The sequence below is a fragment of the Candoia aspera genome, chromosome 5 (assembly GCF_035149785.1).
Source record: "Candoia aspera isolate rCanAsp1 chromosome 5, rCanAsp1.hap2, whole genome shotgun sequence".
NCBI lineage: Eukaryota > Metazoa > Chordata > Lepidosauria > Squamata > Boidae > Candoia > Candoia aspera.
The window spans coordinates 58,527,814-58,539,966 of NC_086157.1; the positions used below are offsets into that span (position 1 = coordinate 58,527,814).

At 41.4% G+C, this 12,153-nt stretch overlaps 1 protein-coding gene across 2 annotated transcripts in view; it reads right to left on the reverse strand.

The window, feature by feature from the left end:
• The window catches only part of UBASH3A (ubiquitin associated and SH3 domain containing A), a 29,599-nt gene extending 19,977 nt beyond the window's left edge, over positions 1 to 9,622 (reverse strand). Inside the window, exons 1-3 of one of the 2 annotated variants that reach the window (XM_063305317.1) lie at positions 9,500 to 9,622; positions 7,945 to 8,157; positions 3,993 to 4,046 (exon numbers count right to left, since the gene is read on the reverse strand). Coding sequence is in view for 1 of the 2 variants with exons in the window: in XM_063305315.1 (XP_063161385.1) it covers positions 3,993 to 4,046; positions 9,500 to 9,612 (167 nt within the window). In the remaining variant the exon portion in view is untranslated. The remainder of the gene's footprint in view (positions 1 to 3,992; positions 4,047 to 7,944; positions 8,158 to 9,499) is intronic. The other variant, XM_063305315.1, reaches the window with a different exon arrangement.
• Positions 9,623 to 12,153: the final 2,531 nt, after the last annotated feature.

Genomic DNA, 12,153 nt, shown 5'->3' on the forward strand with positions numbered 1-12,153 from the left:
TGCTGAAGATCCACCTCTTAGACAGGAGTAGACAACCTGGTGTTCTGAAGTGCACCTCCCAGAATCTCTAGAAACCATGGCCATACTGTAAGAAATGTTGAGAATTGTGTTCAGCAACAGCTAGGCCTGCAATAAGATCTTTGGGATCAACCCTCTTAAAGAAGCCCCAATTTCAGAAGCATTCCATATTTGTCCCCAGAACTGTAAATATTACAACTTTTACACATGTAATAATCACATTTTTAAGGGATCTGATCATGTCAGAGAACTGCCCTATATTTTCTGATAGTTCTGATGGCTAAGCAGTCTTTCCCCACTTCGAAGTTAAATTGTTGTCTGCCCATCCATGAGTCACTAGAAAATAGTGGTAGCATAATGTTTGCTTTCTCCTTTGCAGATCCCTAACTCACTTCTTTTGCCTCTATTCTGAAAGGCAGGGTCCTGATTTTGAGCATGTGCTGCTCTTCACTTAACTTCCTGGTTTTGTTGCCCTCCATTATTTCTGAGAGACTCCAAGCCAGTGGGAAACAGTCACCAATCCCAATGATAATGCAGGAGTGGGACAGGAGGGGGTTTGGGGAGGTGGTGAATTTTGACGGGTGGCATGGCCCTCCTTTTCCTGCTTTACTGTGCAAAGCAAAGCAGGAGGAGATGGGGTCTATACCCCAACTCAGGAAGTCCACCTAACAGCTGTTAGAAGGCTTGCTGAAGCACCAGATTTTGAAAGAGTGCTCTTTCAAAACCACAGAAGCTGACTTGTCAAAGACTACAATTTTTAAATAGCAGATTGGGTATGTCAAGCTGGCAGGTTTTGAATGAGGTGCACTTCTTCTGTTTTCAAGATAGTCCTGTTCTTCCAAATCCCTGTACCTCCCCAGCTCTTCTTTATGGGGTGGAGAAAAATGGCAGTAGAGGAGAGTGCCAAGGAAATGGAAGGAAGAGAGCATGGCCACCCCACCTTGAAGTGGCTAATAGAGACTGGTCTGGTCCATCCCCTTTGGATCACTTGACTGAGCCATGCCAACAGCACAGGCAGTGAAATATGTCGTATTTGAGACATTTTAAAATTGTTACTTGTTACTGTCAATTTTGGAGGGGAAACAATACAGGATGTAAGAATGACTGAAGCTTGGGCCAAGGATGAGAAGGCAAACTCTCAGGCAGCAGCAGAGTAAAGACATTGCCTGGGGATGTCATACCTTGATTAGGTATAAAGGTATAAATTAGGTATAAAGAAAGGCCCCAGGGCAGATAGGCCTGGCATTGAAAAAAATAGTGTACCCCTTGCATATAATCATGACACAAACTCACTCTGAGAATCTCTTTATCTGCCATATCTCCAAGAGGCAACTTTAATGACTATCAAGATCCAAAGCCCTTCTTCCAAATCATTTTGAAGTGTGCACAACTCTGTTCTCTAGATAACATAAATGAAAATTGGATGTCTTCACAGTAGAGTTTTTTTTAATAAGAAAAAATGCATCAGAAATCTTTAATTTCTGAGCAGCAGCATGCCATACTGCCTCAACACTCACTCTAAGAGAGGGAGATGCCTCATCAAGCAGAACTAGCAAGGAAAATATGCAGCCTTGCTTTACACATACATGCAATAAACCACAGATCCCCCTAGTCCGTAATAAACTGCATTACTACTACAATCAGTTTCAAGACCCCACCCCATTATATTTCTTTACTATTCTGCAGGGTTGACATACCCATTCTCCCTACTTGACCCCTCCTCCTATGCATGGCAGAAATCAGCTATTTTGTTGGAAGTGCATACAGTAGTTCATAAGTCTAGATGGACCTGTTTTTGCTCCTACCTTACATTTTTGAGTCAGCACACAATCACACCCAGAGACTCAACTTTAGACTTCTCTTTCTTCAAGCAAGCTCCTGTCACTTTCCCTCTGTACAGCCGGTTACAACAATTTCATCATAAGCTAAATCTACAGAAAAGCAGGAATGCACACCTTCTGAACAAAAGAAAAGGGGCTGATAGATGACTATACTTTTAGTCTCATATCTTCGATTCAAGAAAGAAAAGATTCATTCGCTCTCTTTCTCTTAAATGAAAACTGGGGATCTGGATATAATGACTCAACATAAGGGACAACTTCCCTTCCCTTCCCCTTGGGGACATCCAGAACAGCATCCTTTGCAACAGAATCCTTTGTTGGCTATATTCACATGGCACACTAAGTTACAAAAACTTAAAAAGCATATGCTTCTATCTTACCTCCTCTCACATGCCGTATATTAGCCAGGCTTTATGATTTAATATGCTATCCAAATCTGAAAGAACTGCAATTTGGGGATTCTGGAAGCTGGAATTGTAATCCAAGACAAACCTTGGCTATAATGATTAGTTAGGATTTAGTTATTTATGTAATAATTAACTTGTACTAGCTGTGTCAAAATAGTGTATAATCTCCCTGAGAAAGAGATCTAACTCTTTACATTTTTTTTGGTATATGTTTATACAATGTCTAGTTCACCTGTTGTTAAAAACAATCCGAATGTGAGGAACTTTTAAAAAAATACAATAAATTAAAAACTTAAAAAGTAGTAAAAATCATCATAACAAAATTCAATAAAACTCCAAAATTCCATGTATTTCAACAACCTCAAAGAGCATGAATAAGAGCAACGGTTAAAAACCACCTCACACCAGCAATAGGAACATTTAAGCAATCATGCAAAAAAGAAATCCAATCACTCTGGATAGCCATTTGGCAGGGATGAGGCAGGTTGGGCAGGGTTGTTTGTTCTGGAAATGGTTTATTCTGGTGGGGAGGATGGATTCTGTCCCTCCAAAAATGACTCAGATCTCTTTTTCATGCCTACAGCTGCCACAGCTAATTTTCCTTCCACTGGTTTCAAGCCATCTAACAATCCATTGGCCTGCACATCTGCTGCCTCAGTATCAGAGGATCCAGCACATCACTCCCTAACCTTAGCACTCATGTTGCGGCTGTTGCACTGATTAGTGGTAGGCTTCTGAACCCAATTCAATGGGCCAGTTATCACCTATATAACCTTTTATGATACAGGTCCTCGTTATCTTCTGGACTGTCTATTCCAGGTAAAATCTGTCCATCCAATATGTGTTGGTTGAGAAGAACTGCTGCAGGTTCTTCAGAAGTTAGTGGTGGGGAGGGAGCAGAGCATGATTTTCTCAGTTGTAACCCTGTCACTTTGATCCTGAGTTCAAGGTGGCCCAAACCTAGTAACATTTAGGAAGGCAATAAAACCTGTTCTTCCATAGGACCTTTGCAGAGAACCCCTTTTAGCAGTGTGAGTGTCATGAGCACTGATGGTGAGCAGGAGGGGGCCCCTATCCAGGGGGGAAAATGCATGCGTAATAGTGAGGAATTGAGCAGTCATTCAAAGAGACACAGAACAGACCCGCCTTGACTTTTGGGGTTTATCTGTATGGGTTTTCTCACGCTTCTTCAGTTTGTTAGGATTTTCTGTCTACTGTAGCAGTAGTAAAACACTAGAGACTTATTCCTCGTCTCGGTGTGGTACCTGCTTGTCAGGAGAGTGAGCATGAAATACATTGTGGTTATTTTTACCTATAGTTTTTATGACTGTAAGCCACACAGAATCTATGAAGTAGATAGCATGCAGATTCTTTGAAAGCTTTGATTTGATACACACACCTACCTACCTACCTACCTACCTACCTACATAAACATATATAAACACAAACACACACTTTACCCCCAGGTGCTTACAACCATTTCTCCAGCCTAAAAAATCAGACAAGTTTGAGGCAGCAAACTCATCTGTCACACAGACAGCATTAGTTGGCCCATTGGTAGACTGCACTATCACATATCATTCACCTGAGCATTCTCATTCCATTGACCTATCCCACAGGTTTGCTATGGCTTTGGAGTATCAAATTTTATAACTGCACACAAAAAAGGTATGATTTGGGGTGGAGGAGAAGGAGGACTGGCCATGTAGTGTGTCCGTATACTTACCACTGTATTGCTGCTTCTGCTGTCTTTTGTCCAGTAGCTGCCAATGCCTTTAATCTAAGGAAAGAACAATATACTCATTTTAGCAAAGAAAGTGACAAAGAATGTTTAAATAGCGTGTCTAATGCTTTGGCTTTGCCATATGTAGAGCAACCTGAACATACAACATCACTAAGTTCAAACCCTGGTGCTAAAAGTACTCTTGCATACACAGAGTGTTTTAGTAAGCCATTAGGTTTTTCTGCTTCAGCAAAGGATCGTTACCTTGTCGTGGTGCTGGAGCTTGAGCACCTCAGTGTTGCCATGAGCTAAACCGTGAAGGGCCACCCAAGACGGGAAGGTCATGACAGAGAGGTCAGACTAAATGCGATACCTGGGGAAGGTAATGGCAACCCACCCCAGTATTCTTGCCGTGAAAACTAAATGGATCAGTACAACCAGAGATATGTCAGTATACCATCGGAAGATGAGACCCCCAGGTCAGAAGATGGTCAAAATGCTACTGGGGAGGAACAGAGGATGAGTTCAACTAGCCCCAGACGTGATGACGCAGCTAGCTCAAAGCCGAAAGGACGGCTAGCGGCCGACGGTGCTGGTGGTGAACGGCGAATCCGATGTTCTAAGGATCAACACACCATTGGAACCTGGAATGCAAGATCTATGAGCCAGGGCAAATTGGATGTGGTTATTGGTGAGATGTCAAGATTGAAGATAGACATTCTGGGTGTCAGTGAACTGAAATGGACTGGAATGGGCCACTTCACATCAAATGACCACCAGATCTACTACTGTGGACAAGAGGACCACAGAAGAAATGGAGTAGCCTTCATAATTAATAGTAAAGTGGCTAAAGCAGTGCTTGGATACAACCCAAAAAATGACAGAATGATCTCAATTCGAATTCAGGGCAAGCCATCTAACATCACAGTGATCCAAATATACGCCCCAACCACAGATGCTGAAGAAGAGCTGAAGTAGAGCAGTTCTATGAGGATCTGCAGCACCTACTGGACAACACGCCTAAAAGAGATGTTATTTTCATCACGGGAGACTGGAATGCTAAGGTGGGCAGTCAAATGACACCTGGAATTACAGGTAAGCATGGCCTGGGAGAACAAAACGAAGCAGGACATAGGCTGATAGAATTTTGCCAAGACAATTCACTCTGCATAACAAACACTCTCTTCCAACAACCTAAGAGACGGCTTTATACATGGACTTCACCAGATGGACAACACCGAAATCAGATTGATTACGTCCTTTGCAGCAAAAGGTGGCGGACATCTGTACAGTCGGTAAAAACAAGGCCTGGAGCTGACTGTAGTTCAGATCACGAACTTCTTCTTGCACAATTTAGGATCAGACTAAAGAGATTAGGGAAGACCCACAGATCAGCTAGATATGAGCTCACTAATATTCCTAAGGAATATGCAGTGGAGGCGAAGAATAGATTTAAGGGACTGGACTTAGTAGATAGGGTCCCGGAAGAACTCTGGACAGAAGTTGGCAGCATTGTTCAGGAGGCGGCAACAAAATACATCCCAAAGAAAGAGAAAACCAAGAAGGCAAAATGGCTGTCTGCTGAGACACTAGAAGTAGCCCAAGAAAGAAGGAAAGCAAAAGGCAACAGTGATAGGGGGAGATATGCCCAATTAAATACAAAATTCCAGAGGTTAGCCAGAAGAGATAAGGAATCATTTTTAAACAAGCAATGCGTGGAAGTAGAATAAGACAATAGGATAAGAAGGACAAGAGACCCCTTCCAGAAAATTAGAAACATCGGAGGTAAATTCCAGGCAAAAATGGACATGATCAAAAAAAAGATGGCAAGGACCTAAGAGAAGAAGAACAGATCAAGAAAAGGTGGCAAGAATATACAGAGGACCTGTACAGGAAGGATAACAATATCGGGGATAGCTTTGATGGTGTGGTCAGTGAGCTAGAGCCGGACATCCTGAAGAGTGAGGTTGAGTGGGCCTTAAGAAGCATTGCTAATAACAAGGCAGCAGGAGACGACGGCATCCCAGCTGAACTGTTCAAAATCTTGCAAGATGATGCTGTCAAGGTGATGCATGCTATATGCCAGCAAATTTGGAAAACACAAGAATGGCCATCAGATTGGAAAGAATCAACTTATATCCCCATACCAAAAAAGGGAAACACTAAAGAATGTTCAAACTATCGAACAGTGGCACTCATTTCACATGCCAGTAAGGTAATGCTCACGATCCTGCAAGGTAGACTTCAGCAGTTCATGGAGCGAGAATTGCCAGATGTACAAGCTGGGTTTAGAAAAGGCAGAGGAACTAGAGACCAAATTGCCAATATCCACTGGATAATGGAAAAAGCCAGGGAGTTTCAGAAAAACATCTATTTCTGTTTTATTGACTATTCTAAAGCCTTTGACTGTGTGGACCATAACAAATTGTGGCAAGTTCTTAGCGGTATGGGGATACCAAGTCATCTTGTCTGCCTCCTGAAGAATCTGTATAATGACCAAGTAGCAACAGTAAGAACAGACCACGGAACAACGGACTGGTTTAAGATTGGGAAAGGAGTACGGCAGGGCTGTATCCTCTCACTCTACCTATTCAGTTTGTACACAGAACACATCATGCGACAAGCTGGCCTTGAGGAATCCAAGGCTGGAGCTAAAATCTCTGGAAGAAACATTAACAATCTCAGATATGCAGATGATACCACTTTGATGGCTGAAAGTGAAGAGGAACTGAGGAGCCTTATGATGAAGGTGAAAGAAGAAAGTGCAAAAGCTGGTTTGCAGCTAAACCTCAAAAAAACCAAGATTATGGCAACCAGCTTGATTGATAACTGGCAAATAGAGGGAGAAAATGTAGAAGCAGTGAAAGACTTTGTATTCCTAGGTGCAAAGATTACTGCAGATGCTGACTGCAGTCAGGAAATCAGAAGATGCTTAATCCTTGGGAGAAGAGCAATGACAAATCTCGATAAAATAGTTAAGAGCAGAGACATCACACTGACAACAAAGGCCCGCATAGTTAAAGCAATGGTGTTCCCTGTAGTAACATATGGCTGCGAGAGCTGGACCATAAGGAAGGCTGAGCGAAGGAACATTGATGCTTTTGAACTGTGGTGTTGGAGGAAAATTCTGAGAGTGCCTTGGACTGCAAGAAGATCAAACCAGTCCATACTCCAGGAAATCAAGCCAGACTGCTCACTTGAGGGAATGATATTAAAGGCAAAACTGAAATACTTTGGCCACATAATGAGAAGACAGGACACCCTGGAGAAGATGCTGATGCTAGGGAGAGTGGAAGGCAAAAGGAAGAGGGGCCGACCAAGGGCAAGATGGATGGATGAGATTCTAGAGGTGATGGACCCGTCCCTGGGGGAGCTGGAGGTGTTGACGACCGACAGGAAGCTCTGGCGTGGGCTGGTCCATGAAGTCACGAAGAGTCGGAAGCGACTAAACGAATAAACAACAACAACAAGGTTTTTCTGTCTTTTCAGCTGTACTGGCAAAAGGATGGAAATTGTCTTGTTAGCTGATAGCAGAGTTAATCTGCATACAATTGCCCATGAATCAGTAGTAATTCTCTAGTTCAAGTCCTCTAGGTTTAAAGATTGTTTTTACACATGAGAGCACCCACCATTTGGATATTTCCTCTTGTATGACAGGCAAGCAAGAATTTAGCACTTGTGTTAAAAATAACTGAATTTTAGAAACCTCTGCCCTGCTTAATTGGAGAATTAGATCATCTGTTCTTAAATTATCAAAAAAAGATTGTACAAAGCAATCCTACCTGTGGTTTTACAAAATGTGGACATTTAGCCTTAGATAAAACTTAATCCCTACCAAAATTCTGCAGCAGCATAAAATTAGGCAATTTTTAAAACATGTATTTCCTCCTTCCCTGTCAGTTTTTTTTAAATCTCTACCTTTAGAATAAAAAGGATATAATTAATTTAGACTTACTCCTTAGCTGATGTAGATTAGCATCTCATTTCTAGGTGTGACTGGGTGAGAGAAGGGGCTTGGATGCAATGGATCCATCAGTATTCTTAATATGTCCTTTGATAAGCCTCTGTAGCCCTTGTATGATGTTGGATCCTAATGTCAGAATGAACCTGCTTTAGAAGCTTTCATGCAGCTGGGTTTCTCCCTCTGAAGTTGGAGCTCTCTCCCCCACTTCAGAAGAGAAAAACCAAAGAAACTTTCATTCCTTAGATACCTCTCAGGAATAATAAGGCTGCAGCCTGCATCAGATAATGACTAATCCTCCAAATACTGAAGCCCTCTTGAATTGCATTTATTTAAGATCTCTCTGTATCCTGCCATCCTACTCCAAAATGCTGAAGTTGGCTAGCAGCAACTGCACCTATATGCAGGCTGTTATTTATATCAGTGTTTCTCAACCTTGGCAAATTTAAGATGGGTGGACTTCAACTCCCAGAATTTCCCAGCCAGCAAGGCTGCTGGGGAATTCTGGGAGCTGAAATCCACCCATCTTAAACTTGCCAAGGTTGAGAAACAGTGTGCTATATCCTACACAAAAATAACAGTGAAAATCCAACAATGAAACACATACTGATTAAAAAATCCAATGGAAATCCAATGGACACACATATATTTACAAGCTGATTAAGGGGCAAAATAACATCTGCTTGCCAGGAGAAATAATCTGGAAAAGTGGCTTACGGCCCCACTCAGAAAAGACATGAGTTGCCATCCAGGAAGCCCTTACATTATAATTAAGTGCATGAAAAATGTCAATTGTTTCTCCCAAGCCTGCTCCTAAGCCTTTAAAAGAAGCTTGGTATTGAAATTATTCCTAAAACTTTATCTGCATAGCAACAAGTAATTAATCAGAGCAAACTCATTAAAAGACAGTGAATACAAACAATTTATATGTTGCGTCCTTTGAATGCCTTGTATGCTACTTAGCAATGTAAACGCTAGCATTTTCTGATTTAAATTGTAGAAATTGGCTGGCTAAGAACAAAAAAAAATCAGAGAAAGCACCCCTAGAATTCTAAAATCATAAAGTTGGAAAGGACATTGTACAGTAGTCATTTAACTTAACTGCCTGTGTGCTGTGGAAAATTCAGAACATCTCAAACAAGTGGAGAATCCCCACAGGATCCACAAATTCTACAGTACATTTGCTTACTATCACAAGAGTTTTGAGATCTTCCAGAATTCTTGTCTCCTTCAGGAATTTAGCCTCAATAAATCCCAAATGATCTCCAGTTTAAATGTTTTATTTGCTTTGTTCTGGTCCAGGTTTACTTCAGTTGATTATACTATGACTGAACTTTACAACAGCACCAAATAATGTTCCCCAGCCGGTTAGCCTGGAAAACAAAGACATATCCTTTGTGGTATCCAAGAACTGAACTTGCCTTGATCCCAAAGGAGATGCTATGCTACAAATGAATCATTGATGGCTCCATGTGGCCTGTTAGGTTATGAGCTCTTCTAAACACAGAAGAGAGGATTTCTGTGGCAGTGTGATAATAACTGTACTTACGCTGTATGTACAGAGAAACCAGTGGCCAAGAGAGGCTCCAGTAAGGAATCAGTACTTCTGGTTTTTTTCTTATTTAAGACCTTTGTATAGAGCTGTGTCTCAGACGCCGCCATCTCTTCCTTTCCCGTCTGTGAATGTGTGTATAGAGAAAGAGTAGAGAGGCGGTCTGCTAAGATAAAATCAAACCCTCAAACCCTCCTTCAGTCTTTTTGACTCAAGCTGATATCCTGTTTTTACAGAATGTTGTGGTTCTTAGAATTATTACAGTAGGCAGACTGAAAGGGGGGAAAAAAGAACGCAAAATGTTGATATACTATACATGTCTATATATATAGCAGCAGATTCTGTATGAATTAGGTTGCCCTTGAGTCAGTCTTGACTCCTGGCAACTGCCTGGAGTCCCCGTTGCAGTTTCCTTGGGAAGATTTTGGAAGTAGCTTGCCATTGCCTCCTTCCTAGGGCTGAGAGAGAGTGACTGGCCTAAAATCACCCAGGTGGCTTTGTGCCTAAAACAGGACTAGAACTCATGGTCTCCTGTTTCTAGGCTAGTGTGTTAAACCACTGCACCAAACAAATTTCAGCATGAATTACCAATGAATTATCCACATTCCACATTACTACATGCCAGTGTTTCCGGATTTGTACTTTTATTTATTGAACTTTACAACAGTCCAGATTCAATTCCCCAAAGATGTTCAGGAACATGATGTCATGAGTAAGGATGGCGAGCAGGGGGCTCCCATCCAGACTGTTAAGCGCATGCGTAGCACTGAGGAATTGGGCAGCCATTCAAAGAGACACAGATCAGGACCGCCTTAACCTTTGGGTTTTATATGTCTGGGTTTTTCCCATGCTTCTTCAGTTTGTTAGGATTCCTGTTATGTACTAGCAATAAAACATTAGAGACCAGTTCCTTGTCTCAGTGTGTTTCCTGGCAGTTAGGACATACAAATACAGTATATTGTCTGTCTGCAGGCATTTAAAATGCCTGCCCCTTTTCCTGGAACCATGTGGCACTTGCAGAGCACAGCCAGTCAATCCTTGGAAAAGATGTGGCTGCTTTAAAGAGTTGCAGACAGGTGCTAGAGTCTTATCCCTGTATGACCTGAAGCACCATTTTGGAATCAAATCCAAAGCATTTGAGCTCTATTCATTTATTCAAAAGCAGGTTTAAGCCAGCAGGAATTATATATTAATGTGTGTTTCTGTTAAGCAATATAATGAAAGATGGACAGTTTATTTTGATAGCTTTTTTATTATTATACTGTATTCTTCTTCAAAACAACAACAACAAAATAATGCACAGTAACAACAATAAGACAAAATATATAACTTATATTAAAGTTAAATAAAACATTTGAAAACATTAACAATTTAAATGACTACAAAAATCCAAGGAACAAGGACCACCCAAAAACACCCCGCCCCCAAAAAATCAGCTTACAGGAAACAAAGAAGAATATCTGACTCAGTCTTACAGATACTTACTTGATAATAAGTCCTACTAAAATCAGTGGGGCTTACTTCTGAAATGGCGTGTTGTAAGATAATGCTATAAGATTCCTAAAGAGCTAGCTCCCACTGTGTCTCCCTCCCATTCTTGATCCTAAAGCTTTTCTCTGGGAGCAACTAAATGACTTAATTGAGGTAGATAGCTAATTTTTAAAATATTTATGTACTGCTATCTTCCACAGTGTTCTAGCTAAATTTGTGACACTATAATTAGTGACACAATAATTAAGAACCACAGTTGTTCTAAGATTATTTAAGGCATAAAATATCTTTCTGACAATTCTAGGAAAATGTACAATTGGCGTACTCATCAAAGCTAATGACAAGGCTTCCGAGTAGAAGTAGAATTAAGTCAAAAAACTTTCAGGGGAAATATAACTTCAATGAAAACACTATGTCCTCCTCTTCCCAAAGTAGATAAGCATTGTGACCATTGATGCACAATCTTAGTTGGACTGTGTTTCTTTTTGTTCTCTTCCCACCCCTTCACACTGTCCATCCTATGTTCAAACACTGTTTGTAATTAAACTCAGGAAAATGATTTATGGTAGGTCAGAATCTGCATGCAGAACCTCCAGATGTTTTGGAGTACAGTGAAAAGGTAAAAGGTAAAAGGTCCCCTGTGCAAGCACCGAGTCATGTCTGACCCTTTGGGGGGATGCCGCTTTTGCGACGTTTTCTTGGCAGACTATAGCGAGGTGGTTTGCCATTGCCTTCCCCAGTTGTCACCTTCCCCAAGCAACCTGGGTACTCATTTTACCGATCTCGGAAGGATGGAAGGCTGAGTCGACCTGAGCCGGCTACCTGAGAATCCAGCTTCCGCTGGGATCAAACTCAGGTCGTGGGGAGAGTTTTCGGTTGCAGTACTGCCGCCTACCACTCTGCGCCACACAAGGCTCTTGTGGAATACAGTAGATTTCCCATAATCTCCGATCATTGTTCTTGTTGCTGCCACTAATGGGAGTTGTTGGCCAAGACATATGGAGAAATCCATGTTGGGAAGGTTTAATATTCCCTGATAAGACAAACCGCTCTCCAGGATTTTAAACAGGAAACAGGATCCCCTGCTCACATTCTACTTCTGAGCAAAAGTTCTTCTGAAAATACTGATTCAAAATTCCACTTATGAATTTGAGGAAAAA